The sequence below is a fragment of the Pseudophryne corroboree genome, chromosome 10, assembly GCF_028390025.1.
Source record: "Pseudophryne corroboree isolate aPseCor3 chromosome 10, aPseCor3.hap2, whole genome shotgun sequence".
Taxonomy (NCBI): domain Eukaryota; kingdom Metazoa; phylum Chordata; class Amphibia; order Anura; family Myobatrachidae; genus Pseudophryne; species Pseudophryne corroboree.
Genome location: NC_086453.1, coordinates 191,195,354 through 191,218,076, shown reverse-complemented (window position 1 = coordinate 191,218,076; position 22,723 = coordinate 191,195,354). Strand labels below are relative to the sequence as shown.

At 47.2% G+C, this 22,723-nt stretch overlaps 1 protein-coding gene across 1 annotated transcript in view; it reads left to right on the top strand.

The window, feature by feature from the left end:
* MMP23B (matrix metallopeptidase 23B) overlaps positions 1-22,723 on the top strand; it is a 139,785-nt gene that overhangs the window by 21,396 nt on the left and 95,666 nt on the right. Inside the window, exon 3 of the mRNA XM_063943001.1 lies at positions 22,379-22,518. Within this exon, the coding sequence (XP_063799071.1) occupies positions 22,379-22,518 (140 nt within the window). The remainder of the gene's footprint in view (positions 1-22,378; positions 22,519-22,723) is intronic.

Below are 22,723 nucleotides of genomic sequence, written 5' to 3'. Positions count from 1 at the left end.
TTCAGGGTTATTTAGTACAAGTACCCTGTGATATACATCCAGTCTTTACTGTGCATTGTTTTATATATATATATATATATATATACAGTGGGGATTGAAAGTTTGGGCACCCCAGGCAAAAATTCATTTTAATGTGCAAAAAGAAGTCAAGGAAAGATGGAAAAATCTCCAAAAGGCATCAAATTACAGATTAGACATTCTTATAACATGTCAAAAAAAAATTGATTTTATTTCCATCATTTACACTTTCAAAAGAACAGAAAAAAAAAATGGCATCTGCAAAAGTTTGGGCACCCTGCAGAGTTAATACCTTGTACTGCCCCCTTTGGCAAGTATCACAGCTTGTAAACGCTTTTTGTAGCCAGCCAAGAGTCTTTCAGTTCTTGTTTGAGGTATCTTTGACCATTCTTCCTTACAAAAGTCTTCCAGTTCTTTGAGATTCCTGGGCTGTCTGTGACGCACTGCTCTTTTAAGGTCTATCCATAGATTTTCAATTATGTTGAGGTCAGGAGATTGTGAAGGCCATGGCAAAATCTTCAGTTTACGCCTCTTGATGTAATCCACCGTGGATTTTGAGGTGTGTTTAGGATCATTATCCATTTGTAGAAGCCAGCCTCTCTTTAACTTCAGCTTTTTCACAGATGGTATCAAGTTAGCGTCCAAAATTTGCTGGAATCTTATTGAATCCATTTTTCCTTCTACTCGTGAAATGTTCCCTGTGCCACTGGCTGCAATACAACCCCAAAGCATGATTGATCCACCCGCATGCTTAACAGTTGGACAGAGGTTCTTTTCATTAAATTCTGTGCCCTTCCTTCTCCAAACGTACCTTTGCTCATTCCGGCCAAAAAGTTCTATTTTAACCTCATCGGTCCACAGAACTTTATTCCAAAATGCATCAGGATTGTCTATATGTTCATTTGCAAACTTCAAACTCTGATTTTTGTGGTGAGGACGTAGAAGAGGTTTTCTTCTTATGACTCTTCCATGAAGACCATATTTGTACAAGTATCTCTTTATAGTGGAATAGTGTACCACAACTCCAGTGTCTGCCAGATCTTCCTGGAGGGATCGTGCACTCAAACGTGGATTTTGACTTGCTTTTCTCACAATCCTGCGAGCTGTTCTGTCTGATATTTTTCTTGGTCTTCCAGATCTTGATAATGCTTTGCTATCTTCTTATAGCCTTCTCTTGCTTTGTGAGCGTCAACTATTCTCAGTTTCAGTGTTCTACACAACTGCTTAGAGGAACCCATGGTGCTGATTGTTGGAGCAAGGTTAGATGAGTCTGGGCTTTTAAAACCTTTGAGATTGACATCACCTGGTCTTTCCAGACGATGATTGAGAACACATGTTTCGGATACCTCATCCTATGTAGATGGCGCCTTCACTGACCCTTCAGACTCTGATGCAGATGCTTCTGATGGATAATTTCTGACACAGGAGGATGTTTCTGACCGCTTGGAGGCTATCAGGCTGATACTTCAAATCAGTGATGAAGGATGAAGGGCTTCCAGCTACCTCTGCGAAACCAGATAAGTTTAAACGTAAGTTGATTTTACCTCATTCTGACCACTTGGTTGATATTAGTCAGGAATCCTGGGAATACCAGGTAAGAAGTTTTCCTTGTCTACGAAGATGCTAGCTCGTTATCCCCTCGCTGCAGAGTTAAGTAACAATTAGGAAACACCGCCGCCGGTGGATTCACAAGCTGCGCGTCTGGTGGTCTCATCTACTCTGCCTGTCACTACCGTCACCTCCCTGAGGGGACCGACGGACAAGCGTGTGGAAGGTTGCTCGAAGTCTATTTACACTCTTGCCTGAGCTATGCATATGCTTACTATTGCAGCCTCTTGGGCTGCTAAAGCTATAGAGGCCTGGGTTCAGGAAGTTGAGGCGGAACTACCGTCTAATTTTCCTGATAATGCTAGGCAGTGTCTTTCATATATTATTACGGCCTCCCATTATATTTAGGAGGCGGCATCTGATGCAGGTATCCTGGGGTCCAAAGCATCTACTACGTTTATTCTGGCTCGCCGGATCCTCTGGTTGCGGTCCTGGTCTGTAGATCTGGACTCTAGAAAGGCCTTGGAGGTGATCCCTTTTGAGGGAAACATACTGTTTGGGGAAGATCTCAACAAGATCATTGCTGACTTAGCATCTGCTAAGATTGCATGTCTGCCTAGTACTACTCCTTCGGCTCCGAAGGCTAAGAGTACTTCCATTCGTTCCTTTCGACCTCCAGGTTAGGCAAAGGGTTAGGCGTACCCGATACAGGCTTGCACTTACAAATCTACTAAGCCCAAACCTAAATGTGCCTGGGCCCATCAGCCTGCTTACAAAACAGAGTTGAAGACAACTTCAGACACCTGGGTACAGGAAGTCGTCACTCACGGATACGCCATATCCTTCAAGAAACGTCCCCCTCATCACTTTTGCCTGACAGACATCCCTTCGGATCAGGTAAAGGCAAAGACTCTTCATTCGGGGGTTCAGTCCATCCTGGACACAGGAGTGGTAGTGCCGGTGCCTCTAGCTCAGAGAGGCAGAAGGTACTATTCAACGCTGTTCCTAGTCCCGAAACCGAATGGTTCCTCTCGGCCCATTCTTAACCTCAAGTCTTTGAACAAGTTTGTGAGGGTCTCCACGTTTTGTATGGAAACCCTTTGCTGTATTGTCCTGGCTTTAGGGCCAGGGGACTATATGGTTTTCCTGGACATACAGGATGCTTACCTACATATAACTATTGCTGTGTCGCATCAGCTATACCTGCAGTTTGCTATTGGCAACCTCCTTTATCAATTCCGGGCCTTACCTTTTGGACTGACTACGGCTCCGCAAATCTTCACTAAGGTAATGGCGGTGATGATGGCCCTGCTCCGCCGTCAGGGTATCAGGATCCTACCGTATCTGGGCGTCTTGCTGATCCTGGCAAATTCCCCAGACGTTCTCCTCCGTCATCTGGATCTGACGGTCCAGTTTCTGCAAGCTCACGGGTGGCTCATCAAATGGAAGAAATCTTCCCTGGCCCCTGCTCAGAGCATGGTGCACCTGGGGGCGTTGTTGGACACATACAACCAGCGGTTGTTCTTGTCTCAGGAGATAGTCTTGAAACTTCAGGTCAGGATGCGATGCTTCCTCTCTCGCCCGCGAGTGTCGATACACTCGGCGATGCAAGTACTGGGTCTCATGGTGTCGGTTTTCCACATGGTAGAGTACGCTCAATTTCATTTCCGCCCTCTGTAGAAGATGATTCTTGACAAGTGGGACGGCCTGCCTCACCGGATCAGGTCTCACATGATCTCCTTTGTCTCCGGAGGTTCGTCTGTCACTGAGCTGGTGGCTACAGGACCAACAATTGTGCAGGGGTCGTCCCTTCTGGATCTCCAACTGGGTCCTCCTGACGATGGATGCCAGTCTGAGGGGTTGGGACGCGGTGTTGGAGCAACACTCTCTTCAGGGTAGGCGGACCAGGGAGGAGTTTCTCCTCCCGATAAAAATTCTGGAATTGCGGGCAGTGTTCCATGCTCTGAAACTGGCCCAGCATCTGGTACAGAACAGGCCTGTTCATGTACATTCGGACAACGCCACGGTAGTGTACATAAATCATCAAGGCAGCACTCGAAGCCGCATGGCAATGATGGAAGTGTCAAAGATTCTTCAATGGGTGAAACGCCATCTGCCAGCCATCTCGGCAGTGTTCATTCCAGGGGTACTCAACTGGGAAGTGGACTTCCTCAGTAGTCAGAACGTACACGCCGGAGAGTGGAGCCTTCATCCAGCTCCTAGTGGACAAGTGGGGTCTACCAGATGTAGACCTGATGGCGTCTCGACACAATCACAAGGTTCCAGTCTTCGGATCAAGGACAAGGGTTACTCAAGCGGAGTTCGTGGACGCACTGGCAATTCCATGGAACTTTCGGCTGCCGTACGTGTTCCCTCCGGTGTCACTCCAGCCCAGATTAGTGAGGAAGTTCAAGCAAGAAGGAGAAATCCTACTTCTGATAGCTCAAGCGTGGCCCAGATGGCATTGGTTCTCAGACCTACAGCGTCTCCCGCTGGAGCGTCCTCTTCTGCTTCCACAACGACCAGACCTCCTCGTTCAGGGCCCTTGTGTCTACCAGGATCTGGCCCAGCTGGCTTTGACGGCATGGCTCTTGAAGCTTCCGTACTGAGGGCCAAAGGATTTTCTGAGGTGGTTATTCAAACTGTGTTGAAGGCCAGGGCTGTTTCTAGCCAATTTGGCTCCCAGTGCGAGATTTAAAAATGCGCCCCCCCATGACATAAAATAATGTGCCCCCCCCCCCCCCACCTAGATAAAAAAAAACTTGCGCGTGCACTAGACAAGGGGGCGTGGTCTCATCTAAATGGGTGTGGCCTCATTTAAATGGGCATGGCCTCGTCTGAAAAGACTACCTCACAATCCAGTTTTTGACCCTGCTCCAACAGATCACGACCACCACAGGAAAAAAAAAATCTACCATATTAAGCCCCAACAGTAATGCCCCCTGCACCATATTATGCCACACACCGCAATGCCCTTGATACATTAAATCCCCACACTACGGCAGGCAAGAGTCCCTATTTCACACATTACGGCAGGTGTCCCCATTTTACACATTGAGAGAGAGAATACTTACAGAGGCGATTACCGCTCTTTTCGGCCCGCCTCAGCAGTCGCTTCTCGCGCCGGCCTTTCCCTCTTCCTAACTTGGATCCCCCTCTGTACTCCGCGCGGGGGGAGTTTCGCGGAGTGATGGGGTTGCGTCGTGACGTAACGACGCAACCGCGTCATTCCGTGAAACTCCGCCCCCCGAGCGGGTTACTCGGGGAGAACTAGGAGGGGGAAGCAGGGAGCCACAGTTAGTGCCGCGGCGGGCACCCAGTGTGGTTGCACTGCTCGCCTGCCCCAAGAAACGGCCCTGTTGAAGGCCCATAAGCCGGCTCCTGCTCTGATTTACCATAGGGTCTGGAATTCTTACTTTGCTTGGTGCGCATCTAACAATCATGTCATTTACAAGTTTAGTACGGCCTAATTTTTTGCCTTCCTACAACAGGGCCTGGACTTGGGCCTTCGGCTGGCATCCCTCAAGGTTCATATTTCTGCCTTGTCGGTATGGTTTCAGAGAAAAATTGCGACTCTGCCTGATGTTTATACATTCACTCAGGGTGTTTTACGGATTCAACCTCCCTATGTCCCACCTGTGGCTCCTTGGGATTTGTCGGTGGTTCTGGAGGTCTTGCAAAAGTCTCCATTTGAACCTCTTGAATCTGCGGACCTTAAGTGGCTTTCTCTTAAGGTCTTGTTTCTGCTGGCTATTGCCTCTGCTAGACGGGTATCAAATTTGGGTGTCTTGTCTTGTAGGTCCCCCTATCTGATTTTTCACCGTGACCGGGCGGTTCTTAGACCGCGCCCTGGTTATCTACCTAAGGTGGTGTCTTCTTTCCGCCTTAACCAGGAGATTGTGGTTCTTGCCTTTGTCTCTCCTGAATTGTCTTCCAAAGAGAGGTCTTTGGATGTGGTATGGGCTCCCCGTATCTATGTGAAGAGGACAGCCTTCATTAGGAAGTCTGATTCTCTCTTTGTGCTGTTTGGTTTTCACAAACATGGCTGTCCTGCTAACAAGCAGACCTTGGACAGATGGATTAGAATGGTGATTGCACATGCTTATGTACAGCCTTCCAGCTCCTGCTACCATCAAAGCCCATTCTACTCGGTCTGTTGGACCTTCTTGGGCGGACCGCCATGGTGCGACCCTTGAACAATTTTGCAAAACGGCTACGTGGTCCTCAGGGAACACGTTCATAAGGTTCTATGCCTTCAATACTTCCGCCTCCCATGATGCTTCCTTTGGACGTCGCGTTTTTGTGCCCGCTACAGTGCGTCCCCTCCCATAAGGAACTGCTTTAGGACATCCCCAATCTTATTCCCTGTGGAGCCCAGTGTACCCCGCTGCAGAAAAGGAGATTTATGGTAAGAACTTACCTTTGTTAAATCTCTTTCTGCGAGGTACACTGGGTTCCACAGGGCGCCCACCCTGACGCACTTACTGTAGCTTCTTTGGATTTGTATGGCATTAGCCCCTGATACCTTCTCCTGTCGTGAGAATGTGGTGTATGTGGCTACTGACGGTTGTCGCCTTTGTTACCTGCTACTGCATTGGACTGGTTAACAAAACTGAGCTCCTGTGCACGGAGGCGGGTTATAGAGGAGGCAGCGCTGAGCATCTTGGGAACAGTCAAAGCTTTTAGCCTGTTGGTGCCTCGGTTCAAGATCCTACTCTACACCCCAATGTTATTCCCTGTGGAACCCAGTGTACCCCAGTGTACCTCGCAGAAAGAGATTTAACAAAGGTAAGTTCTTACCATAAATTTCCTTTTCTGCAGCGGGGTACACTTGGGTACCTTTTCTGCAGCGGGTACACACCCCACCCAATTTTTTTTTTCTCTGCACATGTTACATCTGCCCCACCTGCAGTGCAACATGGTTTTGCCTATTAGGGTGCTTTTTTTTTTTTTTTTTTTTGCTAACAACTCTTAATACTCCCCAATTAGCATTGTATTCACACCAAAAGTTCAGCATAGAACAGGGACAAGTGAGAGGGACGTGCGGTGAGGTAAATGGCTCGGGAGGCACTGGCTAGTACCAGAGCCAGATTTACACACAGTATATGAGCCAAAGGGTTCATGAGGGCATTATACACAGGTGATGCAGTATAAACCCCTGAAAATTTGGTGAGATTTGATTAGAGATGTGTGGAAAAGGTAGGCAGGTGAGGCACTGCTCACCTGCCATAGACTTTTTACTCTAGAGTTTTGACTATAACAATGATTAGAATAATACAGTACAAAGAAGATATTTCAAACATATTCTTTGTATTTTTCATATACTTTATACAGTCAAAACTGTAGCACAAACGTTAGCATGACAGGAAAGGCTCTGCCTCACCACACATCACTGACAAATGAGGTAGACAGACTGTCGCAAGTGGGTAAGAGACCTCAACATTTAGGAACCCATGAACCCTATAAACGTAGACTGCACTATGCAGCATACTTATCTACAGAAATTTGTGGGATATCCCCTGAAAAGTGAAATCATCAGTTTTCGGGAGTTATCTGCAAATAGGGGGAACTGCGGCAGATATTTGCTGGTCCCCTGTTTCCAATCACAAAAGCAGCTCTCAGAGGTTTCTATGGGCGCTACTATTTACCAAGCCCTTCCGAAGCTTGATCCTGGCAGCTAACACCATCTTCAACAGCTCCCTCCCTGCACATGCTCATTTAGCTGGTTGGCTCCAAACCTGCTATCACTCTGCTTCCTACTCTCACAGAGACAGTCTCTTTCGTTTTGGGAATTTAGTCGATATTATGACATCCCAAATGCATGAAAAATGCATGCAGGGCCGGTGACTTTTGTTCACAATATTTGGTGACTTTGTTCACAATATTTTTTCACTTTACAAGTCCTTGGGGTATATTTACTAAGATTCGTATTTTCCTGTTTGAGGTCAAAGTTCAAAGACGAATGACATCGAAAGTGTAAATATGCAACTTTTTGAATTGATTACGACTAATTTACTAAGCTGCCGTATTCTGCATTTTCGGGTTTTCCGATGTCGATGTCATTCGTTTTTTTTGGCAGTGTTTTACGTGAGTGACTTGTAAAACACTGCCGACTTTAATACAATGAATCTCGGCCGGATCTGAGAGATCCGTGCTGGGCTTCATTGTGCACCTTGTAGAAAAGAAAAAAAATGTTTAAATGTAAAAAAAAAAATGCGTGGGGTCCCCCCTCCTAAGGCAAACCAGCCTCGGGCTCTTTGAGTCGATCCTGGTTGCAGAAATATGGGGAAAAAATGGACAGGGGTTCCCCCATATTTAAGCAACCAGCATCGGGCTCTGCGCCTGGTCCTGGTTCCAAAAATACGGGGGACAAAAAGCGTAGGGGTCCCCCGTATTTTTGAAACCAGCACCGGGCTCCACTAGCTGGACAGATAATGCCACAGCCGGGGGTCACTTTTATACAGTGCCTTGCGGCCGTGGCATCAAATATCCAACTAGTCACCCCTGGCCGGGGTACCCTGGGGGAGTGGGGACCCCTTCAATCAAGGGGTCCCCCCCCCAGCCACCCAAGGGCCAGGGGTGAAGCCCGAGGCTGTCCCCCCCCATCCAATGGGCTGCGGATGGGGGGCTGATAGCCTTTGTTCAAAGTGATTGATATTGTTTTTAGTAGCAGTACTACAAGGCCCAGCAAGCCTCCCTCGCAAGCTGGTACTTGGAGAACCACAAGTACCAGCATGCGGCGGAAAAATGGGCCCGCTGGTACCTGTAGTACTACTACTAAAAAAAATACCCCAATAAAGACAACACACACACACCTTGAAAGTATAACTTTAATACATACATGCACACCAACATACATACATACTTACCTATGTTCCCACGCAGGTCGGTCCTCTTCTCCAGTAGAATCCATGGTGTACCTGTAGAAAAAATTATACTCACATAATCCATGGTTGAAGGCTCCTCTGCTTGTAATCCTTTTGTAATCCACGTACTTGAAAAAATAAAAAACCGGACACCCGGGGGCGTGGCCTAGCGTCAGAGCTGATTGGCAGCAAACTCAGGGAGCTCCCTCTATTCACCCCTTAAAGTGTGGGAATCCCTCTTTCAGGACGCCTCTACATTATCCCTGCCATTGCCCACGGCAGCAGCAAGCCCACGGCAGTCGTCCCGAGTCGCGGGACGGCTTGTGAGAGCTCTCCCGATCCGCGGCCTACTCCTGAACCGGAAGACGGGGACTAGATTTCTCACTCCTGCCCGGCGACGAGCTCCGTGGCCGGATCGTGGACGCGACGGCGGAAACGGGAGCCGTGTGGTAGCGGTTGTTAGCTGCCCCTGCACCCCTCCTTTGTCCTCTCCCTCATGCCCCTCGTCTCCACAGGATATTGCCCCTATTCCCCCACTGTTTCCCTGGCCCAGGAGGCAAGAGAGGGCGGCCATCTCTGGACTGCAGCTCTTACTGATCTCCAGGCACACTGCTGCTGTGCTGCTGCATATGCTGTGTCTCTGCATTCAACACATTAATTGGCTGCCTGCTAGCTCCCCCACTGTTATTGGACTTTAATGGCAAACAGAGCTGTCTTACCCCAGCCACCCGGAGGATTGAGCTGAAAACTGCCTCCCCGGCACCTCACACTAACCTCCACTGCTGTAGGCTGCTCTCAGAAGACCTGAGACGGAGGGAGACGGGAGCTGCACTGTCACTGTTGCGGATCGTCGACGGTGCGGTGAGGAACTCTCCCTTCCTAACTCCCTGTGACCTGTACACCTTCTCCCGCTGCCTGCGGACCCGCGGGACCATTGGTTCCCTAGCTATGTGCCTGCCTGCCTGATGTTGCACTAAGGCCACGTGGGGGCTTTTGCACGGTGACGACCCACATGCTGCATACTGCCGAGGATATGTGAAAGTGTAATTCTATATTGCTTTATTTGAAGACCGATCTCATGGTGAGAGGGATTAAGAAAAATAAGGCCAAGACCAAGCCGGACGCGACCCCATCCCCTGCGATCCGACATTCGTCGGACCTACGTCAGTTCTTATCTACTCCAACCTCAATCCCCGCTACTTCCTCAACTGTTCCGACCTCCCCGATTCTGCACGGTCCGGTAGACGACATGACATCTCCCGGGACTCCGTTGCCTCCACAGGCCCCCTCTCTGTCTGCGGAGATAAGCGAGATATTATCTCATGTGAGGTCACTCCCCACGAAGCAAGACTTCTCAGCCTTGGAGACTCGCTTACTTTCCACCATCACTCAGGAAGTGACAGCGCTCCGACAAGATATGTCCCAAATTGCGACTCGTGTTGATGTCCTGGAACGCCATGAATCATCTACTGTGGATTCTCTGACTAAATTTCGGGAGGTGCTATCTCACCAACGGGACGATATTTCTTTTCTAAAATCACGCATTGAGGATATGGATAATCGCGGCCGGCGAAATAATATCAGAGTCAGAGGCTTACCTGAGAGTGTCCAACAGGCTGACCTGACAACCGCCTTATCTACGATATTTGGAGAACTTATCGACCTTGATCCGAACAAGGACATTATATTTGACAGAGCTCACCGAGCCCTCCGTCCTCGTGGCTTACCCTCCGATAGACCACGAGATGTGATTTGCAGGCTCCATTATTATGCCCAAAAAGAGGAAATAATGAGGTCGGCCCGTCAGCTGGACAGCATTGACTTTCAAGGGGATAAGATTCAGATATTTCCTGACCTCGCCTGGTCGACCTTACAACAACGTCGAGCCTTGAAACCTCTTACAGACTCTCTCAGGAAACTCGAGCTGAAATACAGATGGGGCTTCCCTTTCTCCCTCCAGGTTTCTCATGGTGGCAAAGTCGCGAGTCTCTCTAGACCTTCGGATTCACAGGCCTTCTTCACGATCTTAGGAATTCCTCCGGTACCGTTACCAGATTGGGACGCTTTTCACCACCTACCGGAATTGCCTGTTGTGCTCCCTCCAGACGACGCGTGGCAACAAGTTCGTTCCCCACGGATGCGGGGATCTACTCCTGGTCCACGTTCTTCAGAGCCTCCCTGAATGAGAAGTCTCGTCCCGTATGGACGTAAACTTACTTGCTACCCATGCTATACACTGAGTTTTTATTGTTGTTGTTTTTTCCTAAATAATGCTATGTGTTGCTCACACGTGAGATCGGTTTTTGTAACTTAGTAATAGTACACAGTTACTATGGTTTCATAGATAAGCGATGTGGTATCGTCGACATGTTATTTTGGTCTATTTCTATACCGAATTCATTATCTTGTTGACGATGCTCACATACACAATTGACCAGCCTTCATGAAACCTGGTCTGATAGTTTAAGGATTATATGTACACTTTTATATAAGCTTTTATATTTTTTTATTTTTGTTTCACTTATGCCTTTGTGCACACCTCGGTAATATCACACATTTGTTTAGATTCTATCTTGTGGATGGTCACTGTCCTGGGCCCCCCGTAGGACCCCCACTATGCTGCATCCCCTGTCTCTTTGGACTGGGAGTCGGCAGGATTCCGCTCCTGTCCTTTTTGCAGCAGTCCTTTTTGTAGTATTATCATCTCTGTTTATTGTCAAAGTACTTTACGGCGTGGTTTTCCACGCTGCATCTTTTTTTTCTTCTTTTCTCTTCTTTCCCTTTTTTCCTATTTCTTTCCCTTGCTGCTCTTCCTTTCCCTCCCCCAGTGTCTGCCGTAGGGAAGACTATTGTGAAGCAATTAGATCCGCCTAATAATGGGGGTGAATGATCTACATGTAACTACCCTTAACGTCAAAGGGTTGAATGTCCCTGAGAAAAGGTCTAAACTTCTTAAATGGCTTAGAGATGAGAAAGTTGATGTTGCTTTTATTCAGGAAACACATTTCAAGATGGGACACGTGCCGTCCCTAAAATGTCACTATTATCCTCATGTTTTCCTGTCTAATAACTCTGCTGGTAAGACATTGGGCGTAGCCATATTACTGGCTCGCCACCTGCCTGTTCTTAACGTAACCTCCCATAGAATAGCTGAGGGTAGGGGGTTGCTGGTGAAATGCGACATACATGGTCAACGTTTCTCTTTCCTGAACATATACACTCCTAACGCTAAACAACCTTCCTTTATATCCTCAGTCCTAGATAACGTGGAACCTCTCTTGGAGGGGGTGGTGGTGATGGGAGGTGATCTAAATTGGACCCTAGATCCCCGCCAGGACAATTCTAAAAAGATCTCCAGCAGGCCGGAGAAGGAGCATAGGGGAGTGAGACGCGCCCTGCTCGACCACCAGCTGATTGACACATGGAGACTGACACATCCTACTGAGATAGATTACTCCTTTTTCTCACACCCACATCAGACATATTCCAGAATTGATTACTTGTTTCTGAGCCACCGGCACCTACACCTCCTTTCTGATGCCTCTATAGGACAGATTGTGTGGTCAGATCATGCTCCAGTTAACCTCACTTTACGCTTGCCTCCCAATACACATCGCCAATGGTCCTGGCGTTTTAACGACACATTTCTGCAGGACGCAGACTGTAGGTCCCAAATCGATAACGCTTTAGATTCTTATATTTGTACCAATGACTTAGATAATATTTCCAAAGTCTCAGTCTGGGAAGCTCACAAATGTGTCATTAGGGGGGTTTGTGTTCAGATAGGATCCTTCCGCAAAAAGCAGAGGGAGAAACTTAGGAGTGATTTATTGTCTAAAATACAATCTCTCGAGCTCCTACACAAAAAATCCCAAACCTCACAACATTATGCCGATCTTGAAGCTGCTAGGGCAGATCTGAATAAGTTACTCTCGGATAGAGTCAAGTTTTCTTATCGGAAGTGCCGTAGCAGATACTATCAATGGGGCAATAAACCTGGGAAACTACTAGCCAAAGCACTTAGAGAACAACGTGCTCTTACTTTTATTCACACGATTAAAAATAGCCACGGTCAATCCCAACACCAGACACCCCACATCGCTAGGGCCTTTAGGACATATTATTCCACTCTGTATAACCTATCCGGCCCGACCGGAAGAATTGATAAGTTGTCCCATCAAACAGCTATAGCTGACTACTTACGGGCCTTAGACTTCCCCACGCTATCCACAAAAGAAGTAGAAGATCTAGACACCCCGTTTTCTACTGAGGAGGTTAAGAAAGCTATTGAATCCTCCCCCAACGGCAAGAGCCTCGGTCCCGATGGATATACCACTGCCTATTACAAAGCTTTTAAAGAGAAATTAGTCCCTATACTCACGAGAGCCTTCAATACCATATCAGAACAATCGCCTTTCTCCCCACAATCTCTTGAAGCCCATATTGCAGTTCTACCCAAGGAGGGTAAAGACCCCAGTCTTTGCTCCAGTTACCGGCCAATCTCACTATTAAATATAGACATAAAACTTTTTGCCAAACTGATTGCAAACCGTCTTAAACTATTATTACCTGGTCTGATACATGGTGATCAAGCTGGATTTGTTTTAGGCCGAGAAGCTAGGGATAATACCTCTAAAGTGCTCAACATGATTCACTATGCTGGCCAGCTTTCATCCCCATCAATCATACTGTCGACCGATGCTGAAAAAGCATTTGACAGAGTGGATTGGGACTTTCTGGCTGGTATACTGAAGCATCTGGGACTCGGTAACGCCTGTCTTCACAGAATTTTATCTCTTTATACCTCCCCGTCCGCCAAAATCAGGATTAATGGCTCCCTTTCTGATTCTTTTCCAATCTCCAATGGCACGCGACAGGGCTGTCCACTATCCCCATTGCTCTTTGTCCTTTGCATGGAAACATTAGCTCGAAGCATTAGGGCGAACCCGAGTATTTCGGGTCTGTTGGTAAAAGGGACTGAATACAAACTGGCATTATATGCCGACGATCTACTCGCTATAATCACAAAACCGGTCACTTCTCTGCCAAACTTGATGGTAGAATTTGATAAGTTTGGAGCCCTCTCTAACTTCAAAATAAATTATTCCAAATCTATTGCCATGAATTTAACTACTCCTCCCGATATAGTAGAGGGCTTGAAACATGCCTTCCCTTTTACCTGGCATGATCACAAATTAAAATATCTGGGGGTGTTACTGACCAACGATTTATCCAAATTATTCTCCCTAAATTTTATCCCCCTATTGGCTAGGCTTCGCCTAGACTTCCAGAAATGGAAGAAATTAAGACTGTCTTGGTTCGGCAGGATTAACGTTGTCAAAATGAATGCCCTCCCTAGGATACTATTCTTTCTCCAGACACTTCCGATACACATCCCCCTGCTTTGGCTCCGAGACGTCCAGAATCTTATTCGTGCGTTTGTGTGGGGCTGTAAGACACCCAGGTTTAAACACGACATTTTATTTAGGAGAAAACACCAAGGGGGGCAACAACTCCCACATATTCCTAACTACTACCACGCAGTACATTTGAATAGGATTCTGGAATGGACGCGTGCTAAAGACCGCAAACAATGGGTCCTACTAGAGGAGGGCTGTCTCCCACATTATATTGAAATTGCACCCTGGCTTCCTACCCTCCCGAAGGTTTCACACCCCACGGTCTCCCCCACGCTCAAATTATGGGCCACGCTGAGATCCCAGAGCCATATATCCTCCAAATGGTCCCCTCTAACCTCCCTTCTCTATAACTCCGAGTTTGCTCCAGGTCTTCATGGGACAGCCTTCGCTCCATGGGCGGAAGCAGGGATTTTTAGAGTCGGTCAGCTGGTGAGCTCGGGTAGGGTGCGCTCCTTTTCAGATGTCCAGTCTTCTTGGAACCTACATAGTGCTGAGTTTTGGAGGTTCCTGCAGGTTCATCATTTCATATCATCTTCTAAGAACCTCTCTGACATAACTAGGGATCTCACCGGGTTTGAAAGCCTATGCACCTCTCCCAGCTCTCCCACACATACTATCTCACAAATCTATGTGCTTATCATGGAAAACCTTTTCCCGCAGCCCCCTACCTTTCTGGCTTCCTGGGAGAAGGAACTATCAGGGCTACCTTCGCAGATTAACTGGGAATCCGTATTTAAGAACGCCCAGGCGAGTTCTCTATGCTTATCGACACTAGAGACCCTCTATAAACTTATATATAGGTGGTATAGGACTCCTCGTGTTCTCAATAAAATGTTTCCCTCTCTCTCGAACCTGTGTTGGAGATGCAAAAACGCCCCAGGGAGTTTCATACATATTTGGTGGGATTGCCCTCTTATAACCCCATTTTGGGCAGAGGTATTTAAATGCACCGAACAGATAGTGGGAGATGAGATCCCGAAAGACCCAGGTTTTTGGCTCCTCAATCACACCCCCACAGGAACACACTCCTACAAACATTCCCTGTTGAGACACCTTAGCAACGCAGCAAAAGCGGTTGTTCCACTCCTTTGGAGATCCACCTCACCACCCTCGATTAAATTATGGTTCACAAAGGTCGATTACTTTTTAGATATGGAAGACCTTGTCTCCTTCTCATCCGGGAAAACCGTTAACTTTATAGCTATTTGGTTTCCCTGGTACGACTTCAAGGACACACCTCTATATCGGTCCTACATGGCGACATAACCCCCCTCTTATTTATATTTATATTCATTTTCATATCCATATTCATATTCCGATTATGATGTCTCTATAATATGGCTCAAACCCTTAATTGGTGGAGACCCCCCCCCTCCCCGTCCCCCAAACAACCTGTCCCTTCTGTGCAGACTCCCACACCTGACTCTACCCGTCTTAATTTTCCCTCTCTTCTCCTCTTCTCTCTCTTTTTCCTCTTTCCCATTTTCCTATGCTGTTTTGTTAAAATGTTCCTCATCTATAAGTTCTGATGTTGTAAGCGAAGCAGACAAATTATTTTTCTACTCTGGGCGCTCTATGCGTATTGTACTGACATATATGATATGTGATGTTTTTGTCCCTCCTCCTTTCTTTTTGGAAAAGTATTGCTGTAATGTTTTGTCTGCTGCTTTAATTAATAAAAAACAGTTTACATAAAAAAAAAAAAAAACGGACACCCGACCACGAACTGAAAGGGGCCCCATGTTTTCACATGGGACCCCTTTCCCCGAATGCCAGAAACCCCCTCTGACTGATGTCTAAGTGGGTTTCTTCAGCCAATCAGGGAGCGCCACGTTGTGGCACCCTCCTGATCGGCTGTGTGCTCCTGTACTGTATGACAGGCGGCACACGGCAGTGTTACAATGTAGCGCCTATACGCTCCATTGTAACCAATGGTGGGAACTTTCAGGTCAGCGGTTGACCGAAAGTGACCTCACCGCTGACCTGAAAGTTCCCACCATTGGTTACAATGGAGCGCATAGGCGCTACATTGTAACACTGCCGTGTGCCGCCTGTCATACAGTACAGGAGCACACAGCCGATCAGGAGGGTGCCACAACGTGGCGCTCCCTGATTGGCTGATGGAACCTTCTTGGACTTAAGTCAGAGGGGGTTCCAGGCATTCGGGAAAAAGGGGACCCATGTGAAAACATGGGTCCCCTTTCAGTTCGTGGTCGGGTGTCCGTTTTTTTATTTTTTCAAGTACGTGGATTACAAAAGGATTACAAGCAGAGGAGCCTTCAACCATGGTTTATGTGAGTATAATTTTTTCTACAGGTACACCATGGATTCTACTGGAGAAGAGGACCGACCTGCGTGGGAACATAGGTAAGTATGTATGTATGTTGGTGTGCATGTATGTATTAAAGTTATACTTTCAAGGTGCGTGTGTGTTGTCTTTATTGGGGTATTTTTTTAGTAGTAGTACTACAGGTACCAGCAGGCCCATTTTTCCGCCGCATGCTGGTACTTGTGGTTCTCCAAGTACCAGCTTGCGGGGGAGGCTTGCTGGGCCTTGTAGTACTGCTACTAAAAACAATATCAATCACTTTGAACAAAGGCTATCAGCCTCCCATCCGCAGCCCATTGGATGGGGGGGACAGCCTCGGGCTTCACCCCTGGCCCTTGGGTGGCTGGGGGGGGGGACCCCTTGATTGAAGGGGTCCCCACTCCCCCAGGGTACCCCGGCCAGGGGTGACTAGTTGGATATTTGATGCCACGGCCGCAAGGCACTGTATAAAAGTGACCCCCGGCTGTGGCATTATCTGTCCAGCTAGTGGAGCCCGGTGCTGGTTTCAAAAATACGGGGGACCCCTACTCTTTTTGTTCCCCGTATTTTTGGAACCAGGACCAGGCGCAGAGCCCGGTGCTGGTTGCTTAAATATGGGGGAACCCCTGTCAATTTTTTTCCAATATTTTTGCAACCAGGGCCGGCTCAAAGAGCCCGAGGCTGGTTTGGTTTAGGAGGGGGGACCCCACGCATTTTTTTTTTGAAAATTTATAACATCCCCCCCCCCCCCCCTTCCCACTGAAAAACATGCACGGATCTCATGGATCCGTGCATGCCTATACAAACACGGGATAAAAAAGCAGGTCTGTTTTTTTTTAGCACTTTTTCACGATTTGTATTTTAGCACGGCAGTGTTTGGCTATTGTCGGCAGTGTTTGTGTTTTGCACTTTTTAGTAAATGACCGATTTCTACCAAATTGCAGGCGTATTTGACCGATGGTGTATTGATTCGTGATTTTTTCCAAGGACTTCCAAAATATTACGAATGCCCTCATCACTGCCGTGATTTTTGCTTATTAAATTACCGAGATGACACTTTGAAGAAAAAACGGCATCTCGGTCAAAATCAGGACCTTAGTAAATATACCCCCTTGAGTGCCATCTATTCTTTATATACTGTATAATACTCTATATGGGGTCTGGTGGGGATAATTTATTGGGGTTGGGTACGGGATGCTGCCAGTCAGAATACCGACAGCGGCATCCCAACCAGCTGCATCATTTTGAATGAAATGAATTAACCTTACCCTAGCCCTTCCCTCCCACAAGCCTAACCATAAACCTCCCGGCATGCTAACATTCAGGATGCCAGCTGTAGGGATTCTGGCATCGGCAGGTGTCGGGATTCTGGCACCAGTATTCCAGCAATCCATCAGCCAGGATGCCAACTACATCCCTTTAATTGTATGTGTATACTATACATACATATATACGCAGAGACATACATATATTTGTAAGTTCCTTAATGTCTTCCATATCCCATCTGTAAGTTCATTACTGACCCGCATACAGAGACATTCTTCAGTTCTTTGCTAGATGAATTCAGTGGTGCCCTCCAGTGTCTGGCGCCCCTAGGCAGCCGCCTAAAGCTGCCTCATGGTAGAGCCGGCCCTGAATGCGTGACATGCTATTTCAGTTTGGCATTGATTGCACAGAGGTACAGTTCTATACAATCAGCACTGGTGCTGCAAACTGATACAGCACAGGGAATATAACCTGCATGCCATTCGGCTGAATTCTCATGAATTGCGGAAGTTCTTGGCATTGATCCCCCACAGTTCTACTAATTGCAGGAATGGATGTGTTATAGGAGGTCATTCCGAGTTGTTCGCTCGCTAGCAGTTTTTAGCAGCCGTGCAAACGCTATGCCGCCTCCCACTGAGAGTGTACTTTAGCTTAGCAGAAGTGCGAACGAAACGTTCGCGGAACGCCTACAAAGTTTTTTCGTGCAGTTTCAGAGTAGCTCAAAACCTACTCAGCGCTTGCGATCACTTCAGACTGTTTAGTTCCTGTTTTGACGTCACGAACACGCCCTGCATTCGTCCAGCCACGCCTGCGTTTTTCCTGGCACGCCTGTGTTTTTACAAACACTCCCTGAAAACGGTCAGTTGACACCCAGAAACGCCCACTTCATGTCAATCACTCTGCGGCAAGCAGTGCGACTGAAATGCTTCGCTAGACCCTGTGTGAAACTACTTCGGCCGTTGTAATAGTACGTCGCACGTGCGCATTGCGCCGCATACGCGCCGTTTTTTTGCCTCATCGCTGCACAGCGACCGAATGTAGCTAGCGATCAACTCGGAATGACCACCATAGTACAATTGTCTTAAGGAGATGTAGAAAAATCATACTGCCAGGGAACTGTTGTTGTCTGCATTGGTTGCACACAGTCTTCAATTCAAGTGCTTACAATCAGTCACATAATCATGTGTTATTGGGTTTCATATAAACTGCTTTGCAAACAAATATTATGCCCCTTTTGATCTTGTATTAGTAGCAGACACAAATCTGAATCTGAGTAATGCACATCTGGACAGCAATAGCAGCTGCAGTGAATTCCAACAGACGCAGAATAACCATAACATGTAATGTAAATAATTCATACTGGAAATTCCGGGTCAGGTCAGCATAAGCCTATGAGATTAATAAAACTCACAATCGCTTGTCCAGATTAATAGACGTTTATTAACATCACGTGTGTAGGTTTATACTAAATGTTGATACTGTTTTAAATGTAAAGAAGTCACTGAAGTAATTTAACTTCTACATTTTAATTACATTTGAATACAGCATTTGATAAGAGGAAATGGAAGTTTCTCTGTTCATTTTTACTGTCTCAGGGGTCTATTTACTAAGCCTTGGATGGAGAGAAAGTGGACGGAGATAAAGTACCGGCCAATCAGCTACTAACTGCCATGTTACAGGCTATGTTTGACAAATGACAGGAGCTGGTTGGCTGGTGCTTTAGAGTTGGAACATATGGCCATTGAAAACAATAACAACACTTTTTACTATGACCTCGCTTTTAATAGTTCTCAAAATTTGTTCATTATGACAAACGACCTGCGGAAGCTCGCTGTAGTGGGTACACACTAGACGATGTATCCAATGTGTCAGTTCAATCCGCCGCATCAGACAACATATCGCCTAATGTGTACCCAGCTTTACAGGTCAGTGTGAACTCAAATATTACATTGTTACTTTTAAGAGGGTCACTTACTGTACTTGGTGGAGCAGGACGACGTACTGGTGGCTGTCATGGGCTCCTAACGCTACATTCCCCAGATGGGCCCTTTGTGCCACAGCCTAACATTGGGTATTCATAGGCTTACTGTACTATTCCTATGACTATTCCTTACTCCATTACTCCCTCTCCCTCTCTCTCTCTGCCTCTCACTCCATCACGTCCTCTCTCTCTGCCTCTCACTCCATCGCGCCCTCTCTCTCTCTGCCTCTCACTCCATCGCGCCCTCTCTCTCTCTGCCTCTCACTCCATCGCGCCCTCTCTCTCTCTGCCTCTCACTCCATCGCGCCCTCTCTCTGCCTCTCACTCCATCGCGCCCTCTCTCTCTCTGCCTCTCACTCCATCACGTCCTCTCTCTCTGCTTCTCACTCCATTGTGCCCTCTCTCTCTCTCTGCCTCTCACTCCATCACGTCCTCTCTCTCTGCTTCTCACTCCATTGTGCCCTCTCTCTCTCTCTGCCTCTCACTCCATCACGTCCTCTCTCTCTGCTTCTCACTCCATTGTGCCCTATCTCTCTCTCTGCCTCTCACTCCATCGCGCCCTCTCTCTCTCTGCCTCTCACTCCATCGCGCCCTCTCTTTCTCTGCCTCTCACTCCATCGCGCCCTCTCTCTCTCTGTCTCTCACTCCATCATGTCCTCTCTCCGTCTCACTCCATCGCGCCCTCTCTCTCTCTATCTCTCACTCCATCATGTCCTCTCTCCGTCTCACTCCATCGCGCCCTCTCTCTCTCTGCTTCTCACTCCATTGCGCCCTCTCTTTCTCTGCCTCTCACTCCATCGCGCCCTCTCTCTCTCTGTCTCTCACTCCATCATGTCCTCTCTCCGTCTCACTCCATCGCGCCCTCTCTTTCTCTGCCTCTCACTCCATCGCGCCCTCTCTCTCTCTGTCTCTCACTCCATCCATCATGTCCTCTCTCCGTCTCACTCCATCGCGCCCTCTCTCTCTCTGTCTCTCACTCCATCATGTCCTCTCTCCGTCTCACTCCATCGCGCCCTCTCTTTCTCTGCCTCTCACTCCATCGCGCCCTCTCTCTCTCTGTCTCTCACTCCATCCATCATGTCCTCTCTCCGTCTCACTCCATCGCGCCCTCTCTCTCTCTGCCTCTCACTCCATCGCGCCCTCTCTCTCTCTGCCTCTCACTACATCGCGCCCTCTCTCTCTCTGCCTCTCACTCCATCGCGCCCTCTCTTTCTCTGCCTCTCACTCCATCGCGCCCTCTCTCTCTCTGTCTCTCACTCCATCATGTCCTCTCTCCACCTCACTCCATCGCGCCCTCTCTCTCTCTGCCTCTCACTCCATCGCGCCCTCTCTTTCTCTGCCTCTCACTCCATCGCGCCCTCTCTCTCTCTGTCTCTGACTCCATCATGTCCTCTCTCCGTCTCACTCCATCGCGCCCTCTCTTTCTCTGCCTCTCACTCCATCGCGCCCTCTCTCTCTCTGTCTCTCACTCCATCCATCATGTCCTCTCTCCGTCTCACTCCATCGCGCCCTCTCTCTCTCTGCCTCTCACTCCATCGCGCCCTGTCTCTCTCTGCCTCTCACTACATCACGCCATCTCTCTCTCTGCCTCTTACTCCATCATGTTCTCTGTCTTTTTTTTATTAACAATTATAACAGATATAGGGTAGTCTAATTACCTGGTAGAAAAAAAATGTGTTTTTTTTTTTTTTAAATAACGCAAAAGACTACGAACAATTTGTGTTCAAATGATGAGACATGCATTTGAATGCTACTTTTATTAATACTTTTAGCCAGACATTCTATAATGAGCACATAGCATGTAGGCCTGATTCTTCAGACTCCGTGTATTTACACAGACCTCATTATGGCTGCAGGAGCAAGTTTGGTTTTCAAGTACAATTACTTGAGTCAAATGGATTTATTAGCTTACTGTAAGGTCGATTTCTATACGTTTTTATTGATGCCAGATCGATTAATATCTATATAATATCGACCTAATAGATGTTGGGTTTCCAGTGTTAAAACCCAACATCAATGAATATAATAATCTTATAGTAACTGTGGATTTACCAACATCAATTGATTTTGATTGTCATTGTAATAGATAAATATTGATGGGAATCTACCTTTAGTAAATATTCCCCTAGATGTCATAAGGGCTGATTTCAGTTGCTCGCTGCTGTGACTGCTGTAGCATCTTTTGGTCTAGTTACACCTGTGACTTTAAGCTAATGCCATCAGCCCTTCCTCTGGTGACTGTGCAAGGGCTGGGACACCCACTTGGTGCATCTTTACATTCTACCATTGGTCGCACTATAGAAATGTGCACCTGTCCTATGCAATGGGCACAATCTCCATCACAGTATGGCCTCCAATGGGAGCTATTAAGCGTCTAAATTCGGGAAGGAACTTTGCGAGCCCTGCGATGCCCACTTTGCATATCTAAGCAATACTCAAGTGCACTGGTGGATTCAGTCTCTCCACCATCAATGCACCACTGGTCGCAACACCTACTCCTTGGGCAGCCCCTGTCTGGCGTAGTCTCCCTTAAGATATGGCCACTGTGGCTGCGGTGTGAGAAGATGATGAGGCACTTGTGAAAGAGAACCATAATCGATAAGTGGTTGGACAATTATCTCGAAAAACTGGGGGAGCTTGATATCACACATACCAAGAAAGTGGAGTAGTAACTGGAAAAGTGAGATGACAAATGTCAGATGCAGAAGAGAGATCAAGAAGGATGTGGTAAAAATTCAAATCCGTCTCTAAAGGTGTTCATAGTGTCGGTCTGGTTACAGTTACTTTTGTACCCATTGTGTTATTTTTCAGATCCTCTTTAAAGTGTTTTGATTTTCAGTATGTCACAATCATCCCTCTGATCTAGGACACATCTGGTCAACACACGTCTCTGACCACATAAATTTGCAGTTGCCAAACCATTATAATGTTCTATGTCTAAAATTGATATGGTTCCTCTGGTTTCTTGCAGAATTGTGTCATTTCCAAGAAATTTAATAAATGAGAGTGATACGAGAAAGGGAATAACATCAGCTTTCCGCATGTGGAGTGAGGTGACAGCCTTCCACTTCAAGGAGGTCCCTGCAGACCAGGAAAGCGATCTCAAGATTGGTAGGGTCCTTTTCTGGGTTGTATTTATAAATGTGTTTACATTAATTAGAATGACTGTTATTGAATTATCTTAATCAGATGTGCGCGGTTTGCTCAGATAATTAGCAGCAACTGTTCCGAACTGATTACTAATTTCCAAACTTCCAATATAATGAAATTGTAAAGTCTGTGGCCAGCGTCAATAGAGAAGTTGTACTGTGCATTT